Genomic DNA, 22,791 nt, shown 5'->3' on the forward strand with positions numbered 1-22,791 from the left:
CAGCCTGAGTGAACTAATCTTAATCTGATTGCAATTTCTTCCACTCGAAGCCTGACTTACTTTAGCTAGGCTTCATAGTGGAGGTATTTATAGAAGCCGTTGCAAGTGCTGTTGGATGTAGCATAAATCATGTATTGCGAATTGCAGAGGTGCACGTCTGCTGGTGTGGGGAGCGTCTGTGCAACTGTGAGCCGCATCCCAACCTTCAATCACTGAGATGTCTTGCTAACATTTTGTTTAGCACAAATGTTTTACTGTGTTGGGCTTTCGTTAAGGTAATGGCCAGTAATCCTTCCAGAGTCCTGGCTGATCTGGGCTTGTGTGTTTGTGTGCTCCTGAAGTGGAAGCACACTTGGGGCTGGAGGCAAATGATGGAGAAATACTCTTTCTAATGAGGTGACTTCTAAAAATGAGCATACTTAGCACATTCCTGGAGTGCAAAATCATCATCTTGAATTTGAATGCTGACTCTTGGATTATACTAAATTGAAGGCTTCATTGAAGGGCAGTAAATGTCGGATGTACTGAAAATACTTGTACCCTTGAAAGTGAGTTTCTATAGTTACAGTTCTTAAAACTACTAACTCAAACCCCAGGCCTCTTCTTTCATTCAGACTTCCCAAATAACCTGCATTATTTGCTGAAGTTCTTCATGTTTTGTTTCAAAATTTGACTAATTTTTTCTTGAAAAATGGTTTGGCTTGAGGGCAAGGCTGGAAACCTACTTTACTCCCAAATTAGTTGTGCTGCTGTTGGAGTACATCCATGAGAAAGACTGGAAAGGAAGGAAATATAACTGAAGGATTGTAGGTTGGAAGGGCCTATGGCAAGGTAGCGCCGTTACCTGCTAGATAGATATTTCTTCTTGTGTGAAGACTGATTGGCTGTGGTTGTGTTAAAGGGGCCTCAAAAAGAGTGATGAGAACCTAATTGCAGAGCCAAGTGCTTGGATTAATCCTGGTGATGGATAGTAGCGCATAAATAATTAGATACTTAACCTAGCATCCATTTACCAGTGCAGCAAGAAACAAATGTGTGCTATGAGCCTGAATTCTTCTGTGGCCATTGTGTAGGTGGGTCTCTAGCGTGAGCTTGGCAAGGCTTCCCAGCTGCTTTTCCCTGTGTCCGTTTTGGCTGCGGTCTATGAAATGCCAAGGGATGTGCATTTGTGGAGTAGCAGGACACAAAGGATCACGTCCTCCCTTACCTCAGTTCCATGCAGCGCCTGTTGCTAAAACAACAACATCCTTTAAAAATGGATTTGAGAACAAGAATACCACCATTTTCTGGCTGCAGTGATTTGAAATAAGGATTGCTATCCTTATGGATAGAAGATTAACTTATTTACAATTAGAAAGCTATTTCATCTGTCTTTTTCTTCTCTGAGAGCAGCGTAACTTAGGGTACAATCCTGTTTAGATTCCCTCACCACTTCAACTCAGTCAAAGCCAAGGCCATCCTGCATTCAACTGTAGTCTGGACTTAGTATAACCATTAACATATAGCTGAGCAAATCCATTAGTCAAGATTGGGAAGACCCTAAGTCAAGAAACTTCATAGTTTCAGGTCTGGTTTTGAGGATTAACCTAATTTATGGAAAAGCGTTATGTTCCAAAGTTAGTGTTGGTTTCTTCCAAATCATTACTTCTCCAGTAATCTTTACTTTTGTAGTTCTCAGAGATGTTATAGTGGTCGACAATTAAAATTATGTATTAAGTTGGCAAAACTTTAAAAGATGTTTAATTTACGCAAGGTGGTTATTTCTGCAGCACGTTTTAGGACAATTTTGAACAGACTACCTTGGTGGTGATAGGGCCATTAGCGAATTTCAGAAGCAACGTTAACCCCAGGCCTCTTTATTACAGTAGAACAGGGTGGTCTAACTTAAATCTGTGCATAGCAAGATCACCAGCAAAACTCTTACATCTAAAGAGGCTCTTCCACTTCCAGTTAGTTTTGAGTGAAGTTTCTGCGAGGAGTAGGAGCTTGGAGCTGTCAAAAGTCTTGCTTGGGATGAAACTCAAGACTCGTAGAGTACATAGCAAGAGTACTCGATTTTTGAAAGGCTACTGGAGAAGACAGATTGCTTTGACTCGTCAGACTTCTAGTTCATTTTAGTGTGGTGTTTCATTTACAGTACGCGTTTCCACATGACTTGCGCTGAATGGAAATTCCCGGCATTTCTCAGGATGTCCGTTTCTCCCCAGTCATGTTCCTTGTTCATTGCCTGAGCAAAAGCAAACCATCCTGTTTGCTTCTCAGGTGCAGGTTATGCTTCTGTATTTGTTGGATTTGTAGAAAATCCAGCTCTAGATGGTGGATTGACATCATTGAAACTATTCTTAGAAACCTACTGAGATAGAAATCAATAGGCTGACGTTTAACAGTGATAAAAAATGTTCTGTCACAGTGTGAAAACAGGAGGCAACTTTGTGTATGAATTTTGCAAGTAGTAAGAATAGGAGCAAGTTTTCAGAAGAGGAGATTTTCTGTTAGTAGTTTGTAGTTAATTGTGTAGTTTTCACTGTTGAGCCACTTCAAAGCGCTAACGCTCTTCTAAGTCCTATAAACGTTGCTGTTAGAAAGGGAAAATCCTATGGCACTTTGTTATTGTCCTTGAAAGAGGGGTAGTGTTTCAGGCATGTGAATAAAACAGAACGAGAAGAATGATGAATGCTCTAAATCCCTGGACCCAGTCAGAGAGTGGAGTTTATGCTGCCATAAGAGGACAAGTGAGTGAGGAGCTGTATGACCGTTATCTGCAGCTACCTGCCAAGCTCCACCACCCGCCCCTGTCCAGACCTGGGGAGAGCGGAGGAGCCGCGTGAGCTTTCAGGCATGTGCACGTGGCTGAAAGTGTCGGCATCCCCCAGATCCTTGGCAGTCGGGAACTCAGACTGGTTTTGCTCAGTGTAAGAAGGGAGATGCCATCAGGGATGTGATCAGAAGAGGTCTCGGAGGTCGGTCAGGCCACGATGCGGTGTTGCAGCCGTGTGACAGGTCCTGCCAGGACTCACAGAGGGTCCTGCCAGGAAACCTCTGGTTCCTCTGTGGTGGCAGACCTGCCCGCAGCTGTATGCTTTGGAGGACCCTTGCAGGACTTCTCAAGAGGCAGACATGAGATACCGATTGCTCTGCCTCTCTGTCGGCTCACAATGATGTTAGTGTTAGCTTTGAATAGATTTTCGTGATGGGGGTGGTGAGACACAGGAGCAGGCTGTCCAGAGAAGGTGTGGGTGCCCCATCATTAGCAGTGTTCAAGGTCAGGTTGGACGGGGCTTTGAGCAACCTGATCTAGTGAAAGATGTCCCTGCCCATGGCAGGGGGGTTGGACTAGATGATCTTTGAAGGTCCCTTCCAATCCAGACCATTCTGTGATTCTATGAATATTCCTTTTGGTCATGCAAACGTCTGATCTTTCAGAACATTGTAGATGATCGACATCAAAGATGTGGAGGTGTGGTAAGTTCTGCAGAAAGTGATAGACTCTTATTTTGGTTTTGCCACCTTTTTGGTTTTGTTCAACTCCTCCTTTGTTTCTGGGTCACGTATAAGGGCAAATTGAGCACTTTGGCTTCTTCTAAGTGATTCTTCTGCAGTTCATTAGGCACATGTGCTGTGAGAGCCTAAGCTTAGAAACTCTTCTTTCTGTTACCTACCCAGCAGCCGACTCTTCCTCCTCTGCACGGTTTGTAGCACCGGTATTTGCTCGGCAGCAGGGTGCCGTGGTTCAGGGAAGAGGGAATGGATGTCAGGGCGTGGTATGTGTGGCTGGACAAGTGTTTAAATGAGAATGAAATGTTACTGTTACCTGGCGCTCTTTGAAACACCAAATCGTTGCTGTGTCAGTGCCTGCCTCTCGCTGTCTACGTAGCTTCCCGTTGCACTGCATACTCTGTAAGATTTTGGAGTGGCGAAGTCCGAGCAGGAGAGGAGGCTTGCTTATCCTCAGGATGGTGCTATGTGTATAAATGCGCTCCTTTGCATCCTCTTGCACAAAGTGAGTAGTTTTTTGCGTACATCTAAGTAACGTAAATAAGATATTCCTTATGCTACAGAGCACTGGGCAGCCGCAGTGAGGGGCAGAGATGGAGGTCGGTCAGAATTTAGAGATACCAGGCCATTCCGCTGAGACTGGGGAGGAACCCTATGGCTCCAATTAGATGCTTTTCAGGAGAATAAATGATGTGTCCTAAACATGTGGAAAACATTGTCTTTATAGGAAAAAGACTAAAGAAACTTTTGAAAATGCTGGCATTGTTCTAAAGGTGGAACTTCATGCTGAGAAGTCAGTTTGTCAAGCAAGACCGTTAATGGATAGTTTGCACGTTCTTTCATTTGCTAAACTACGTTATTTCTTTAATATTTTTTTTCCTCAAGGCAAGACAAAATAAGAGGATGCTACTAAAGGGAAAGTACCCCAAAGCAGACCAGATCTCAGCACCAGCAGTGGCATTTCTCCATATTCTGATGAACAGACCTATACTTTTACTCTTGAAAGGAGCAAGCCATTCATTGCTTACCTTGTTGCAGTGTGCTCAGGATTTTTAAAACCAAGTATTTTATTGTTTGCCTCCTTGTAGTGCTGCAGCCTAGACCCTACTGTGCCATCTCTTTTTGGGTACCATACCCAAGAAAGACCCACTGAGAGTGTTGAGCTCTGTACTGCAGCAGTCCTCATGCCAACAGGTTGTACCCAGGCTGGGCATCCTCGCTTTACCTCTTCTCTGCTATTATTAGTGATGAAAGGCCCAGTATCACTGACTGGGACTTTATGGAAATCTGCTAGTGAATTGTCACCAAAAAATGGTCATGTGGTTTTTTTATTTTAGGTGGTTGATGCATAGCTTTGGATAATTTGTTTCACGCTGTTCCATTTTGTAGAAGTTTCTTGTGTGGCGTTTATGTGTAACAAATTAGGTGATTTTTAGAAAATGCAATGTGTGTGCTGGTATTTCCAGATTATTGTATTGCAGCGGGATCAAAACTGAAAGTATGTACCAGTAATTTAAAGGTAAAAGGTATGATAGAGGAAATAGGTGGTCATCTGTAAGTGGAAATCACAAACAAGGAGTGATTGGAGTCGTGCTGCGGAGCTCCATGTGCTGTAGGTCGGGTAAGGCCAGCAGCAGCATCCGCCTCCTGCAGCAAGACCTCAAGGCAGAATTTAACCCAAATATATCTGAACCTGTCCGTCGGCATCCAGCTGAGCTCGTTGGGGATGGCAGGCGTTGAGGGGCCTCAGCCGGGCGTGGATGGGTGTTTGCTGGCCACAAGCTTTCCTGTGCCTTCCAGACTGCAGGATGTCTGCATTTCTTTTGAGCGCATCCTTATCTTGGAGGTTTGTTGGGTTTATTGAGCTGGCTTTAGATGTACGTTGCCACCCTTGTAACATTTCATGCCCTGAAATTGCTGTAAAGTGGTTTGACCTGTAACTATTTTTTTCTCTTCTTTTTGGTCTTGGGGCTACCCAGGTCACCGCTTTGTGCAAGGTGGAGGAGTGCTGCAGAGCAGGACTGTGCCTTCTGGCTTTTCCCAGGAGGGCTGTGAGGCGGTTGGGAATATGACACCTGCTCTAGGGTGCAGGCAAAGGAAGGGTGTTGGAGGAATCCAGGTATAGGGGCAGTTTCGGGTGGCTGGTGCCTCCTGGGATGAGCAGCATGAGTTGTTAGGACATCGCCCAGGCAGCGGGAAGCCAGGGGTGTTCAGTCACCGGCTTCTGGGAAGGTACAGGGGCAGAGGCCCCCACCTCAGTGTGTTTTGGTGGAGAGGAGCGCAGGTTTCCTGTGGCCGAACAGGAACAAGACAGCGTCTTCTGCAGCCCAGTGGGAGGGCTGGGAAGGGACATCTTCCTTCGTAGTCCCTGATCCTGCTGTTGCTTGTGCAGGTCATCTCAACTTCTATGAAAAATACATAGCCAGTGACTGGAGCGGTGACCAGGACCCCTCCCACCCTGCTATTTTTTTGTTTTCTTTTTCCCCACGCTTTCTCACTTGGCTGCAGAGCAAAGCTTGCTCTCATCTGGTCGCATCTCCGAAGGGCTGAATTTTGCTCTCTGCTTGGCGACCCACTTGGCAGAAGGAACACACAGCAGATCCCCTCCATCGTCGCTCAAGCCTGGTTATCTCCGTTTGCTGTTAGGCTGAGGAGGGTCAGGAACCCTGTCAGCCCTCCTGCGGTTGGGGTGTTACAAAAAAGACACCCCGTGGGCCCTTTCCCCTCCCCAACGCTGTCCACCCTGGGGCTCTGGTGGCGTGCCCAGGCTGTGCCGAGCAGGTCGAGCAGCTTTGCCACTGTGGCTGAAGTTGAGCCTGCCAGCATGGGTCTGTTTAACGCGGTGGTTGTGCGCGGAGGATGCTCGGGGCCCTGGTGAGGAGGTGCCCCGTAGCCCTGGCAGCTGATGCTGGTACTCCAGCTGTCACAGGAGGTGCTTTGGACACCTCGCTTTGGCAACTGACTCGGAATGAGACGGGGGAAGACCTCGGGGTGAGAGCTGACTCCGTTTCTCCGTCCCTCTGTCCCTAACACAAGCTACAATTTGCTAATGTTGTTGAGAAATATGTTTTCCTTTTCTTACAATATGTTCTATCTTTTCCTGTTTATTTCCAGATGGTCTTAATATTTTGTTGCTGACAAAAAGTTTACTTTATGTTCGTTGTCTCCCAGGTAAACGCAAAGCGCTGAAGTTAAATTTTGCAAATCCACCTTTCAAGTCCACAGCAAGATTTACTCTAAACACTTCTGGAGTTCCTTTCCAAAATCCACACATGTGAGTATAAAGCCAAAGGCACAACTAGTGGAACAACTTTGAAATTATTTAGCCAACATGCAGTGTTATTTTTAAATGTATTTTGATTGCTTCAGTTATCTGTAGGTTGTTCAAATCTGTCAGTTTGAGCTACTCTAGAAGAAGTCTTTTTTTTTTTCCCCAGAATTATAAAAAGTTAAATTTGGGATCTTCCTGTTTTACACTGGAGCTACTGCCTTCCAGAATTGATTAAACTGAGATAAATTGCAGCTGATAATGCAAGATATGCCTATAATGAATTTCCAGACCTATTCACTGTCATTTTTCCTGTCTCTTTATTCAGTGCTTATTACTTTTTGTTAGAGAAGTTCTTGTTTCTGTATTACTTGTGAAAGACATAACTGTGATAGATTTTTTTTTTTTTTCAGCACTATAATAAAGGTTTGAGGATTGTCATTCTACCAACATGGAGGTGTCAGGGAGTTATGCAGTGATTAGACCTCACTGAATTTTCTAGATAGCTAGCTATAGGATATCCCTATCCAAAGTTTGAATGCAAGCGTAGCACCGAGCTGTTCCTCACGCTAGTAAATAACAGTAGTACATCATCACAGATAAATATTAGCTTTGTATCCTCAGATCCACCAATCTAGATTGATGGGTGATGCACCCACAGCCTGTACATGTGGCAGAATGCAGCTAGCATGCAAAGATGTCCCCAATTTTTTCTCTGTAGGTTCCCCAGCAGATCTCAAGAGTTTTGTTAGTGGCAAGTCTCAAAAACTGCACCTGCAGCTTCCCGTGCTGCCGGGACTTTCCGGGGTGTCCCTGGTTATAGGCTGCTTCTGCTTGGCTCTGCATGTCGCTGCCTCTCTCCTTGAGCTCAGTGCCTTCTGCTTCCCCAGGATACACCCTCTGGAGTCTGTTCCTATTTCTGGTAGCTTCTTTATGCTGGGGATTTTCAAGCAAGCCTTTATTGAGTTAGAAACATGCTTCTGATGAGTTATCAACGGTAATTACAACATCTAGAAATTGTATAGAGTACTTTAGATGATTCTTCTTACCACCCCAAGTGACCTTTCCAGCAAGTCCTCCTCTCTCTTTCTCTCTATTTTCCTCTCTGAACTAGAGTATTCTCACTGGTTGTAGAGCTAGCATTTATATAGTCACTTTTTGTGTCTCTCCCTCAACATCATCAAACCCTTGTAACAATCTTCTGTAGAGCCCCATCTGGGACTCTTTCTTCTCTCAAACCTCCCCATGTCCATTAAATAAAGGGCTTAGTCTCAGCTAGCGAGTTCCCACCATCAGCCATCTGTAGGGATTTGACTTTTCTGTGTTTATCTACACGGATTTCTGCCTTGGATTCACTGGAAGTCACAGTGGCTCCTGTCTAGCACAGAAGAGCTTTCGTTGTTAGTCGGTGACATCCGAAGTTTCATGTTTGTGCAAGTGACTGTCAGCGTTGTCCATTAAGAAGCTGCTGCTCTGTCTCTGTGGGAGTTGCAGTTGTTGTCAGGGGTTGGATCCTGGGCTGATTAATGGTGTAACTGATTCTGAGGCTTTGGATTGGGTTGGACATGATAGCCGTTCAAGTCTCAAAAATGACGGTGATGTGTCTGCGCTAAAGCTTTCTTGGGATGCTACGAGCTATAATAGCCATCTCTGTTTGAAAGAGGTGGATGCTGTTAGTTGGATTGCTTTCTCTGTGTTGAGGCTGACTAAGCTTGGGTACAGCTAATTCATTTTCACGTCCTTTGTGTTGTCTGTAGTGGATGCTCTTCCTCAAAAGCAATGTTCACATCTCCTGGTTGCACGCTTCTTTCAAGTGTTTGTCTCGCAGCTGGTGCATCACAGTGATGTCTGCATCTCCCGCCTGCTTCCCGGAGAGGCTGGAATGTTTTTCCCTCTGCTGTTCTAGAAACCTTTCTAGACTTCAGATTTGAATTGGATATTCCAGACCTCCTGGCCCAGATGTGATCCTGATGTAAGGTGTGTTTCTGTTCACTGAGTCGCTTCTCTTTCCCAGCCTGATGGAGCGCAGTGGCCTCGGTGCCCTCCCGGGATGAGCGCTGGCTTGACGCTGCTGGGGATTTCCCTGGGCAGACCCTGTTGGTCCAGATGGGTGGATCTGAACATACAGAGAGGTCAATTTCTCACACGAAATTTGGGTTTCTGTGACTTGGATCCACCGATCCGGAGGTGTCCCGTTGCTCCTGCTTCCAGGAGGGCAGAGGGTCCTGTCATCAAGTGCCCGTTGCCTGCGCTGAGCTCTGGCTGGGGCGCGAGAGGAGGCAGCCAGCAGTGACCTGCAGCTGCCACGAGATGTAAATTGCCTATTAGCTGTATTTTGCTTGATTAACAGGTTTTGGTCGGGGAACTGATCAGGCTGGATTGGTGGATGTTCAGGTAAGAGTGTGGTTTCTTACTATGTAGACAGAAAGCAAAGGGGCAAATGAGGCTCTTTGTGCCTGTGCGTGTGTTAGGAGGGAGGAAACCTCTGCGTAAACTGCATCACTGGAGCAAAGACACTGCTGCCGAGGAGGGAAGGCACGTTGTGCCAGGGGTGGCCTTGGAAATTTCAGGATATTGGGTGTAGCCATGCTCCTCAGTGCCAAGGCTCCGTACCCTGGTAAAATGGGTGCAGACTCCATGTGCCGCATCAAGGTGTGATTCGGCTTTCTTTTTAGGGTTTGTTTCTCAGCCTGAGAGGTCTTGGGAATGTTGGAAAAGAAGTTGGGGAGTGTGGAGGAAAGCATTTTGGGAATCAGTGTAAGCCAGGGTGGAGATTAGCTCCTGTGAGCAGGGGCGATGCACATGTGGGCTGGAGAGCACTCAGTGTGGTTTCCACAGGGAGGTTTCCCAGGTGATCTGTGCACGATTTCTGCCTCCATTCAGTTGCTGTTTCCTTGATTTTAGCGGCATGTTATCTGGAGGAATGATTCCAAAGGCTGTGGAATCCCAATTGCAAAACGTGGTGTTATTAAGACTGACCAGTGTTTCCCAGTTGCCTTACATCCCGTGGCACAGAATATCCTCTGTAGCCTGGCGAGCATCCCGCCTGCTGTGCTGCTGCCCAGAGGTTGTTCCCAGTGCTTCGCTGCTGTCATGGGTAGAGGCTTTTTGTTAATACATAGGCTGTGCCCTGGAATACTATTTCCGGGGAGAGAGAGCATAGATTAAACACTACTGAATATAGGAAGGTGGGACATGGGTTCCCAAATCTTTTTCCTCTTCCCCCTTGTGTTTTCTTTCCCATCTGCGATGGTTTTGAGCCACGTCTTTATGGTTTGGGTCTCAGGCTGGGGCTGCATCCCTCCAGCATGTGTGAGTGTGTTGCCGTGGGTGCGCAAGGAGCAGGAGGTGGGTGCCAGGGCAGGACACAGAGCAACACGTAGGAACGCGAGACCACATGCGGCAGCAGGAGGAGCTGGTGAGTGGTCGGGACCTCTGAGCTTTGCTGTGCCATCTCCGTGATGCCCTTGGAGCTGAGAGCTGGTGAGGACTGCAGTGGCCGAGTGGCAGCGGGTGGCATGGCTCTTCTGCTTCTGCCCCGTCCCTGCCAAGCCCCTGCCCAGGATGCCTCCCTTCTTCACCCTTCCCAGTACATCTGCTACCAGCTGTGTTGGGATGTCTTGAAGGAGGTCACCTTTGTCACAGATGACCAGGAAGCCAAGCCAGGAGGAGACTAGCAGGGCAGAGGCTGCAACTGCTCAGACTGGAGCCAGCAGCAAAACCCCTTACATCTCCAGTGCTGCTGGGGTTTTGCCCTAATATTTTCTGAATTGGAACATGCGTTAAAATCAGGGGGCTTTGAAGTGACCTTTAAATAGGAGACTGACTGGAGGTACTTTTCTAGTTGCTAGAATTTGGGCTATTGCTCCCTGAAATCTGCCCTCCTGGTGATGCTGAGGGCTGAGACATCCCTTATTGCAATTAAAAGGCACCGTGAATGGCTTTCCTGCACGGATCCTGTGAGGCAGGTGGGCAGAGCCCCAGGATGGTGTTTTGAGCAGCAGGGAGCGAGGCAACGCTTTGGAAGGAAGGTCCGTTCTGATTCTGTGACTGCATGTGACTGATGGAGCTACGGAGGACGTGCATCTTGTTCAGTTCAGCCGTGACTGCTACCACCAAATCTACTTTATAAGTGCAGAGAGAGATTTTGTCTAGTTATGGCATACTACCCAGCCTGTCCCTAGGGTATCTAGCACAGTGATACACATAATTTTACATGTGACCTATACAGGGCAGAATAGAGCCTGAATTACAGAGAGTAGTTGGGGAGTAAAATTCTTACTTGAAAGTAAGCAGTGCAGAGATGTGTTTTACTGACGGCTGATGCCCCAGTGCAGGGAAGCGTATGCTCCTGCTTGCGCCTGGTCAAAGTCGGCAAGGCTGTGTGTGATTGCCGTGCTCTGCAGGCTGGCCAGCAGTGGAGGCCGTGGAGAACTGTCAGTTGGGACCACGGTTCTCATTGGTTCAGACTGTATTTCTGACTTAAACCAGATTAACAAATACTAACGTTATTTTCCCTGCAGCAGACGTTGCAGAAGCTGGAGGACACAAGCCATGGTTAGGGCGAGCTCTTAAACTTCCAACCCATTGTTTTTCAACAGCTATTTTCAACCACCTGAAAAGCATCCCGCCTTTTACCTCATCTATTCTGTGTCCAAGTAGGATTTAGGTCACAAACAAAATTAGATTACTCAATTAGCTATGTGTAAGCTCTACAGAGCTACTTGCAGCTGGTGGCCTTTGCTGAAAGGAGGTTCAAATAACACTAACACGGGAATGATGTGGTGAGATGTGAATGTGTAGCTGTGCACGGCAGGTTTGCCTGGCGCTGTCTGTGTTGTGCTGGCCATCGCTGGCATCCATTGAACCAAGTCGTTCAGTTGGCTGTAGGTGAGTTTTTTGGTTTTCTGGAAAGCATTGTACTCTTCTGGTGCGTCGATGCCTTGATCTTGACTTCAGACTACAGAATTTAGATCCACCTGCTAAGAAATGAGCATGCACAAAGAGTTTTGTTTGGCATCTGGTTCACAGCATGTTCACAGAATCATTAAGGTTGGGAAAGACCCTTAAGATCATCAAGTCCGACCATCAACCCAACACCAGCATGCCCACTAAACCATGTCCTGAAGTGCCACGTCTACACATTTTTAAACACCTCCAGTGATGGTGACTCCACCACCTCCCTGGGTGGCCTGTTCCAGTGCTTCGCCACTCTCTCAGTAAAGAAATTTTTCCTAATATCCAGCCTGAACCTCCCCTGGTGCAACTTGAGGCCGTTTCCTCTTGTCCTATCACTTGTCACTTGGGAGAAGAGACCAACACCCACCTCACCACAGCCCCCTTTCAGGTTGTTGTAGAGAGCGATGAGGTCTCCCCTCAGCCTCCTCTTCTCCAGACTGAACAACCCCAGTTCCCTCAACTGATCCTCATCAGACTTCTGCTCCAGACCCCTCACCAGCTTCGTCACCCTTCTCTGGACACACTCCAGCACCTCAATGTCCTTCTTGTAGTGAGGGGCCCAAAACTGAACACAGTATTCAAGGGGTGGCCTCACCAATGCCGAGTACAGGGGCTGCTTGTGTATCCTGTCTGCTAGCTGGGAAGTCTCTTGACTATCAGAGGTGCCACCTCTCTGGAACTTGAACACCAGAGCATTGCAGTCTCATCTGGAAAGGTGACAAAATGAAACAACCCCTTTTAATGCTCACAAACCCAGCTGCTGAACTGTCTGGTGGCCTGTTGGACTCCGTAGCCTCCCTGTAGCATGTAGGTGTCTTCATGGATTCATTGCGACTTAAGCTTCCAGAGGTCCCCTGTGTGGACCTCCTTCTCCTTGTGATACGTGGGAGCGTCGCACGCCTTCCAGATAGATGCCTCAAGAGTGTGTTGGCAGATATTTGCTTAATAGACCTTCGGAGTTGGATTCCTCAAAAGCAAATGGAGGTCCAGTTACATGTCAGACTCTGCTGCTTCCTTTTTTCTGTGTAGTTCAGGGACTGTCATTATTCCTGGGAAGGATTTTTCTGGTTGTCCCAAAGTCTCTCTTAACTGTCTACATCTCTTTTGGTCTCCTCTTAACACTTTTCCAAACTTTTCTGGCATGTGGTTTTAGGCTCTCTAGCTGCACAGCCTACAGCTGGCTGAGTTCATTAGGAAATAACCTGTGAGAGTTACTACCATTTGTCTAAAAAATATTAAAACCCAAAGTGGAATATCCTAAATTGGCACGTTCACAATTACTTGTGTGAATTTTCCTGTAAATATTTCTCTGTCTGTTCCCCATTTCTATCACAGTCATTTCACATCTTTATTGTTACTGATTTCTGATACCTTTCTGCTGCATGATACCTTTCCATCACAGGGTGTGATGCCTGGAAGCCTTAGGGATGGGTTGCAGTGTGAAAGGTACCAGTTAAGAATTTAAATTTTTTTTCTGTGACTGTTCTGCAACATTTCCTGAAGGTTGCGGTATCTGAATGTAATCACTGGGAAACTTGCTCGTATTTTCCAGTAAGCACAAGTAAAATGCATACCTCCAAGGACTCAGTCCTTTTTTTCAGGAGCTTTCTTGAGAAATTGATGAGTTTTTGTCTTGTATTTAACCTTCCTGTTTCTTCCAGAAGTTCATTTGGCCAGTGATCTCTGTGGCCTAGATGGCAAAGAGGTGATATGGTTTGTAAAACATGCATGCTCAGTATCTCATACTTCAAGTAGGTCGCCTCTTCAGAGAAGGTGCTACCAAAGTTAGTGTGAGATTTTGACTGAAGATGCTGCATGAAGGTCTGTCTGTTTTTTTTTTTTTCTAAGTTTTGGTATTTCTCTAGGGTGCTAATCCTGCTCGGCAGAGATTTTTGTTGTCAGCTGCTTCCAGAATAAATTTCTCTAGCAACTTCCATGTCCCTTGGAGCATCAGTGCCTTAGTAGGACTGTTTTCTTCTTTCTGCAAGGGTTTTGATATCTCAGCACTCTGCTTCTGAATTTAGGCCTTCCATGACTGGAACCAAAATTTGGAGCTTGTATATGTCCATTAAGCGAGTTCACATTGATTTTTCAAAGGTGCTGAGCATCTAGCTTCCTGCCGCACTGTTGGGACCTGGGCTCCTCAGAACTTCTGGAAACCTAATCGCCTACGTTTGGCTGTCTACATGAAATACAGCTCAATGTTCTATACTAATCCGTCTCCCACGAGTTCTGAGTGCTTCATGCATGCTGAGTGATTTAGCTTTGCAAACCTAAATGGTTGCACAAAACTCTGTGTTCCCCATTTTGCAGATGGGAAGCTGGGGCATGCTGTAATTTGAAGAGGTAAAGGTTAGGCCAGAAGCTTGTGATGGGATAGGGAATTCAACAGGGATCTCCTGATAATCTGTGGTCCATAGGTTAGCTCTGTGTTAGCTGTCCCATCGCCGGCACAGTTAGGAGCTGTTGTCCTGGCTCGTACACGCACACAGCCATAGTCAGAGCTGCAGATTTGGGAGCAGCGTTTTGACCTTGCAGCCGTGACCCTCTCGGTGTGTCATGCTGTGTGAAACGGGTCCCCTTCCCGGTGCGCGAGGGAGGCCCATCCCTCCCACGGTGGGGAAGAGCGACCGACGGGTAAGAGGCTATAAGAAGGTGGCGATAGTGGCAGTTACCTTCCAAGGCACCAAGACCTGGCCCGTCCTGCCGGTGGGGACAGCAGCCTGGGTGGTGGGAGTGGAGGAAGAGCCCGTGGTGGCAGTGGGGGTTATCCAGAGGCAGGGGAGGCTGGAGGCTGCTGTGCCTGCCCAGAGCTGCCCGGGGCACCCCCTGCCTCTGCGGGCCCCTGCGGGGACGTGGCCATCCTTGGTCACTTGCAGGTCCTGGCAGTTGTCTGAGACACACCAAGGCAGGAAAGTGCAACATTTTCTAATTCAAGGTGTGATGTCTCACACTTATGCTGCCTCCTCAGGCGTGTTTTCACCGGCATGTTGGGCGAGGGAAGGTGGGAAGGGAGAGAGGCAGAGCTGCTGGCCTGTGTTGCCTCTGAAAGTGTTTTTAGTGATGCTGTCCACTCCATGGTTTTCCTGCTCCAGGGACACCGAGATGGTGTCTGAGGAGAGTCTCTGAAGACCAGCAGTTTTGAGTCGACTACCGTATTTTTTCTGCTGAGTTGAATGGCGTGTGGAGGGAGGCGAGGCATTCTGGTTCGATGGAAATTGGAAAATTATCAGATAGAGCAATGAGGTGGAAATGCTCATTTTCAAACTGAACCCGACTTCATTCACCATCAAACCTGCATCAGTGTGGCTGCATGTTGGTACACGCAGAGGCTCTACAGAAGAGCAAAGCTGGTCTCCCTTGGATAGAAGTATCCTGTAGACTTTCCTTCTAGTGCCTGGCTTTTACTGAGATGTTCTGCCTACCCTTTATCTAGTAACATGGCTCCATGGGTGACCTGCGGCTGGCCAGATCCTTCCCTGAGACACGTAAGTTAGGAGTCATCATCCTTGACTCCATCCATGCTCATGGCAAAAGCCAGGTGCCTGCAGCCTGCTCAGGACCAAGCTCCTGCTGTGGAGGTACCTGTCACGCTCCGGAGCCTGGAGAAGAGCCAGGGGGGACTGTGTTTCTTGCTTGGTCTGCTTGGCTTAAAAAGCCCAGGTTTATAAAGCTGGGTACGAGGTCAACACTTCAGTAATCATTTACGTGGTCTAATGAGGAAGACGGTTTGAGAACCGTCTGTCGTCCTGACCATTGGAGAGTTGGAAATTTCCCCCAGTCTCCTTGCTGTGTTTGAGATGGGGGACGGTGCTGCTTTTGTTTGAAAGCAGTTCAAGGTTTCAGACTACAGAGGATTTGATGTGTTTTAAGAATTTCAGTTTTATTTAATTCTGCTGCTTGTGTCCCGATGGTTCAGAGGCGGCGCTGGGTCTGGCAGGAGCAGAGCTGTTGCATTAGTGCTCAGTGGACCCCGGGGATTCCTGAGTTACAGCTGTCTTCACACATCAGGAGGGACACATCTGGTCTTGGCATAGCTGCATAATTCACACGAAGATGTAACTACTGCAGTGCTTATTTAAGAGAAGTGAAAGTAGGTCAAGTAGTTTCGGAGTCAGTATCAGCTCTTCTGTTCCCTTCATACTGTTGTGATAACAGAAGCACCATTTTGTCTCCTTTTTTCCTTCCCTTTATTTCTAGGTGCTGCATCCCCTAGCAAGGACAGCAGTGTACGCGCTTCTATGCAAACTGGTTGTAAATCTTGATGCATGGAGATTTTAAAAGCGTTCAGGACACCAAAATACCCTAACCTTCTCTGGAGGGTTAGAGAGAAAATGGAAGACCACAGCTCCGTTCCTGTCTGACTTTTCAATAACATTTGAATCTGTGTATTTTTCAGAGTATTTTAAGACCCAAGTGTCCCTGTTTTACCATTTTATCTGGTAAATTCTGTAAGCCATTCTAAAACTCATATTTCATACTTTATAGAGAAGGTGTGATGCATTGCCATCTCTGAGCCTTCAAATGGTCTGATTATCTACATTCAACAGTAACTTTTTATGATTGAGAAGTACAGGTGAGATCCAGAATTCCATTTGGGAATTGGGAGTTGCCAAAATTTCTCCCTTCCTCCCTCCAGCGATGAGCAGTCTTTGGGACTTGAGCTTTTTCATCAAAAACATCCTGTGACACCTGTGTGTTATCTCATCCCAAGGTCCTGCAGGGCTGTGCATATCACTGCTGTCCTGCTGAAGAGGGGAAATTGAGCCTCCCCATTCTGAACTCACCAGTTTGTAAGGCGTGCTCTGAAAATACATCAGCCGGTACTGATTTCGGTTAGAATTTATTCAGGGAGCAGGAGATGCTGTTGCTCATCTTTATCTAACATCTGAGAGCACGGACTGCCCTCTTGGCCTTTCTCCTTTAGCTTCTTTTCTTCTAGACCCATAAATCTGGCTTTCTGAGCTGGGGATCGATCCAAGGTCAACAGCGGCAATAGGTGTCCTGTCCTATATGTCTTAGGGACCGGTGTCCTGGAACATGGATGAAGTCCTGAGGCTGAAGAGAGCCTATATCCCCACGTCCCCTCCTTGGGCAAATACAGTAAGCGCTAGCTTAATATGCAAAACCTGCTGGTGTTTGGAGAGGAAAATGGGATGAAGCAGATTATTATATGTAGCGTCTCTGAATATTTATGTATATGTGCGCGCACACGCAAGTTTGGTCTCTACCCATTTTTTGGATAAATACGTTGTTCAATAATTATGTGTAAGTAAGAAAGTAGGACATCGCTTACACATTGATCTGAGCTTGGTGCCTGTGTATAGGAGTACAGATGGTGTATCTGGTTTCTGACCCTAAGTGGGGTCGCTGTTGGACTCCAATTAATCTGAGATCGTCAGGCACAGACTTTTTTTTTCTGGTTGTGTGACATACAGAAATGTCAGAAGGGATTTTATATGTGGACCACTACTGTTCATATCTGTGATTTAAGTTGGACTCAAGCCCTATGTTTTCAGATGTGGACTTTGCAAACCTTCAGGAAACTCCAATAAAAGACTGCCATTGCTAGCTGTAGGAGTAAACTCTGCTCATTGCTATTCTGCGTACTCAGGATCACACTGCATTTCATCAGAGCAAGAGTACATCCTTTATCTCTTCAGATATTAATCACCACCTTGTAGTAAAATATCTTGCATTTGACCCTGGCTACAGAGAAGTGAGCTGACTCTTCTGCTTTGTGGGTTCGAACTGAAGGAATCAATCATCCCTTTTGTCTTCTGCACACATCGAGAAATGGAGAATAAAGAGAGGAGAGTTTGTAGGTTCAGGGACTGCTTCGACCCCACATTATTGTCGACAACTTCTGGTTTCGTCCTTTGCATAAATGAGTGACTTTCAGTGTGTACCATGGGAGGACATCTGGACTGCCTGAACAGGATGCACCCGGGAAAAACAGCTGCTGTACGAAGAGCTCATGGAAAGGACATTGTGGTGGATTGGATGGAGGTGATGGAGTGGGGGTTGGCCTGCAGGGCTGAATTGGTTTTGCTATTCTGCTTGTTTGAGGAACTGACTTCTGAAAAGGACTTAGATTAACTGGATTCGTGGTATATTATGTCAGTGAAAACTACAGACATCATCTTTGAGATTCAGGTGAATGTTCTTGCCTCCCATCATGAAGGTCCCTCTATTTTGTGAAACCTCAGGGAAGAGAGAGCAAATGGCCAAGCCAGTCTACAGTGCATTATGGCAACCCTAAATGGTCTTCTCTTTGAGCCTGTTTTAATTCCCTCCTTTGTAAAATATGCCTGGAGTAAATTTGGATGAGCAGTTGGTCCTTCATGCCCAACGTAACTGATGCCTTTGCAGAGACAAGTGCGGATCAGTTGAAAGTGTTTCAAGTATCTCTTGCTACAGCAGTGTGAAGGCGGTTGTCCTCTCTGAGGAGTGTGGGGGCTTCTTTATAATCCAGCTGGGTTTGTTTTGTCTCTCTGATGTTCTAGGTGGGTATTTCATACCAGTGAAAGATGGGAAGGGTGATTCTCTGGGACCATTGGCCTAACTCCTTACAGCAGCTTTAATTTTCTGTAAGCATCCTTACAGAGCATACAGAAAGTTACCTCTTGGCTCCTGAGAGTCAGTGGAGAAAACCGTGTCCCCCGTGGCCATCTCGGGGGAGGCCAACATTTAAAATCTCGCCATACTACTAGGCCATGGAGCATGGGGACCTTCAACAGGCAATTGCTTTCACTGGTCTATAGGAGTCTTGTGTCTTAGAGGAAGGGCACTTATAAAATACAAGTTGCATTTGGTCTACTTAGTCTTGTTATGAGCTCTCTTTTGGTTACCACATTTATAGTAGCTGCATGTCTCTGAAAAAACAATTGCTGTCATGCAGTTAGGTGATTTCTTTGTCTCCCATCTGTCCTCGTCTGCCACAGAAAGAAAAATACGGCCAGGTACATTCTTGGCACTGAATTTCAGGTTATTTCAGGCTGTGATGCAGCCCAAAGGTTTTTTTCATCCCAAATAGAAAATAAATCCTGAAGGAGAAGTTGGAGAGCTTTTAACTTTCCCAGACTAAGGTTGGAATTTTATGACGTACAGAAGTTTAAATCAGAAAAATCGTTTCTTAGTGTAGTTGAAACAGAAACGTTTCATGTAACTGACATAACAGTGCTCATTATCTACCTCTCTCAAGTGTTTCCAGCAAGGAGCTGAGCTAAACCATAGGTTTGCATTGCTGACTGTTTGTAGGTAGCTGCCGCTGGTCATTTGTACGAGTACCTCAGTGCTTGTCTTCCCTGTGCCCTCCACAAAGGGCTTAGCAGGAGCCCATCTTGCCTGAGCTACTCAAACAGTTCTGAGATAACAGGTCCTCGTTTCGGGAAAGGAGATTTCTAAAGCTGGACAGCTTGAGGGACTCGGAGATCCAGAACCTGATTTCTGTTCTTAGAGAAGTCTCGTAATACAAAGTGGTGATTAACCTTCATTTATCTGTCACTTGTGTGGCTCTGGGGGCAGTAAGAAAGGACATAGTTGTTCAAGTCATGCAAACTTACTTATTAAGAGAGGGGCTAAGATGAATGACAAACCCACCTGGGAGAGACCACCAGTCCTAGAATGGTGGATTCAGGATGGAAGCTAGAGTTTAAAAAAAAATATTTTTTAAATAAGTTCTGCTTTAGAGGCCACAAGAAAAACAGAGCAGTGATGGTCAATGTGCCTCGAGGCAACAGCATGTCACTAGCATATAGATACTTTGTTAGTAAGTTGAATGCATTTATTCACGTTTCTAATCATAGTAATAACACAATTGGAAAAAATAATTGCCATTGCTGTAAGAAAACAAATTGCTTACGATTGAATAAGTTAAAATACAGTTCAAATCGTCAGATGCTCCCAGTGAGGGGAGGTTGCTTAGGCAAAATTGGGAAGAAGAATATGTAGCTCACTAATTTCTTATGCTAAGCGCTCCCTGGGTAGTGTGACTAGCTGAGTATTGTGTTACATGTTATTGTGTCATGCGATAACAGCGCCGTGTTTTCCTGTCATTTTCACAACTTTTCCTGGCTGAAGCGATACACAAGCAACCCCGGGTAGTAATCACATTGTCCCGTTCAGTTTCAAAAGGAGAGAAGCGGACCTCATCCAGAAACTTTCCAGCAGGCTACAGTAAGCTTAACTGTCTGTTAGCCATTGTCCAATATTTTCCATACCCGCAAAAATGGCATCTATTAAAGTAACGGAATCTGTCTCAGAAATAGTGTCATTCCATTGGGTGATTTTTGTGTAATGCTAATGATACTGCATCTCAGTATCATTTTGCAAACTATTTAAAGTATCTCTTGGTGTTCTTCTGTTGATTCTTATGGATGTGCTCGTGTGTCTGTTTCCCGTTCTTTCTCAGGCAGCTGGCCAGGGCTCAGGAGATGTAGTGTTTCAGAAGAAGACTCAGCATTCTCAGAAGGGTTGTTTAAATTAATTAGCTCAGGTTTTTCAGGTATTATTCTGAAATGCTTGAATGCAGTGTAAGTTTTGAATACCCAGCTGTGGTGGGTTCAGTGGATGTGCTGCAGTCTGGCTCATGTCCAAATCAAAATGAGTTTGAGATTAATGTGCTCAGTTAAATTCAGTACAGGCTTCACCACGATGAATTGAGAGGTTTCCTCTATGTTAAGAGCAGGGTTAATCAAAACCTATTATAACTCAGTAGTTTACCAGGGGACCTTAATACAAAATATTGACATTTAAAAAGCCTCAGCCAAACCCCATTGAAGTCAGGGAGACTCTCTGCAGCCTTCAGCATGGGCAGGACTGAGTCTTGAGGGCTGTGGAAGGGGCTGTGCAGTCTTCTTGGTAATATCTTTATTTTAAAGTTTTGGAGGAACATAGAAAGCCAGAGCAATGCTAGGGAGAGCCTCTGCCACTTGGTCATGATGAAAGGGAGCAAGTGTGCTTTTGCTTTTCATCTGAGTAGCTATGAGATGAAAAACTGAATCATTTCCTTCCTTTGACATGTTTTCTGTATCTCTTCTTCATGTCTAGGAATCTGTTATTAAATATAATTAAGCCTCAGGACAGCTTACATGGGTCAGAGTGAAACCAGATTAGTTCTGCCCCTCCTGAAAGGATGCTGTTGCGCATCAGCTTATTGGAAGCAGAAATTTCTTCTCACAAAAAGCTGAAAGATTTGTGAGAGCACCAAGGTTTTCAGCCCTCTAGAAAAGAAAGGGAACATTTCTTTTGGAGACTTTCTCCAGTGAAACTGAAACTAGGGTTGCTATTTTATTAGCGTTAGCCTGCAGGGTCTGTGAAAACTGTTTTATAAGTAACACAGACATTGAGATAAAAGCATTACAAGCTCTCTAGGCTATTTGAAAGACTTGGTAAAACATGTTAGCCAAAGTCATAAGCCTGTTTTTCCTCTGAAGTTACGAAGAGCGCACAGTGTTATTAAAACCCTGCAGTTTGCAGGGAAGCTTTTTTTGTTAGGATTTACATTTTAGCATTCCTTTGGCTGATTGACCACATTGACAAAGTCCCATTGTGTTGAGCAGCATTTACCGAACTTGTGGAGAAGTAGGATATATTCTCATTAACTGTAGCATAAATAGGAGCTTTAATGAGAGACTTGCTAGAAGAATCCAGCACTAGGCAGGCTTGTGAAGCACAGCTGGTTTGCTTGAATCTTTTTGACTCTGCAGATTTGTTTTATTCATGTCAACTGTAATGTCAAATACCTCAACTTTTGGGCTTCTTTGAGTCCTGCGGAACTCTTAATGAAGTTAAATAAAGAGGAGATAGGTAGCTACCTACAGCATCTTTCTGGCCTTGCTTCACGTCTGATAACTTTTAATTTTGCTTAAAAAATCCAACAACTTTTCTCTGCTTCTCCCCACAGTCCTTCTTTTTCATGCCAAGGAAATGCTTGTTTTAAAAGGTTTTGGCATCCCTGCAGTTTGGTGCTAACAGCAGGGCTCAGGGAACTAACACAGCCCGTCCGAGAGCTTCCCCATGTCTCCGTGGTTCTTCCCAGGAGGTTTTGTGGGCCCCTAGCCGTGGCAGACCTTCCCGTGTGGGTCTAAGCTCGCCAAGCTTGCAATGAGCAACCTCCCGTCCCCAAGTGCGTGTGACCCTGTCCTTGGCCCGGCTGCGGTGCCTGGCGCCAGCCGTCCGCCTGCCTCCTGCCAAGCTGGACCCACAAACGTTTTCTTTTCTGACAAAGGGCAACTGTTTGGAGGAGTTGTTGTCTTGCTTGGTGCTCCTAATCCCTGGAATAACTGCTGTGACAAGCATAGTAACCATCTGCAGTAAGAGCGATACATTGGCGCCTTTCAAGTGCAGTAATCGCAATGACCTCCTGAGCCTATCACCTTTTTTTTTTTTTTTTGCTTTTAAAACTTTTCAAAAGCAAGACGGGAGTTGGAAGCTCAAGTCCTGAAGAAGTCAACAGGAGCTATAGTCCCTAAGGCGCATTTGAAAATCCTACTTTTAACTGTTTGAGGAGTATTTCACCCTCTTTAGCTATTTTTTTTACTTTTTAAATCATACGTTAAGCACCGCAAGTCCATTTTAGACATCCTGATCATTTGGAGAATATCTGCCCAGTTTTGCCCAACATCCCCAGCCTTAGAGAGATTTGGATTGCACAGCTTAAAAACGAGATGGTAAGAGGAGGCGTATGTCTGACCACATCTGTGCAAACTCCAATGAGCACTAAATACAGGGACTAAAATCTGATCGGTTGCAGAAGCAGGGACTGGGCATTACTTACCTTCCACCTTCACTAGACACTGTTTTGTGTGGTTACCCTTCTACTTTCTGAAGCAAGCTGTTTTAGGATCCAGTGCACTAGGATGTAGTGCAGGGTGGAGGCAGGCTTTTTTGTGTTTTGGGGTTATGTCTGCCCTGTAGATTTATGTCCTTATATATTTGCAGCAGTGCAAATCTAGTAATAGATGTACTGCATTGATTATTTATTTGTTCTTAGTGCCTCACTCGGTTTTACATCAGAAAATTCCCATTTGATATCCATGCAGAGAGTCTATGTTCTGGATTTGCAT

At 45.8% G+C, this 22,791-nt stretch overlaps 1 protein-coding gene across 2 annotated transcripts in view; it reads left to right on the top strand.

Moving 5' to 3' along the window:
* The window catches only part of MAP2K4 (mitogen-activated protein kinase kinase 4), a 105,400-nt gene that overhangs the window by 32,263 nt on the left and 50,346 nt on the right, over positions 1-22,791 (top strand). For both annotated transcript variants that reach the window (XM_059828128.1, XM_059828127.1), the window contains one exon: positions 6,667-6,769. In XM_059828128.1, coding sequence (XP_059684111.1) covers positions 6,667-6,769 — 103 coding nt within the window. The remainder of the gene's footprint in view (positions 1-6,666; positions 6,770-22,791) is intronic.

This window comes from Gavia stellata, chromosome 22, assembly GCF_030936135.1.
Source record: "Gavia stellata isolate bGavSte3 chromosome 22, bGavSte3.hap2, whole genome shotgun sequence".
Taxonomy (NCBI): Eukaryota; Metazoa; Chordata; class Aves; order Gaviiformes; family Gaviidae; genus Gavia; species Gavia stellata.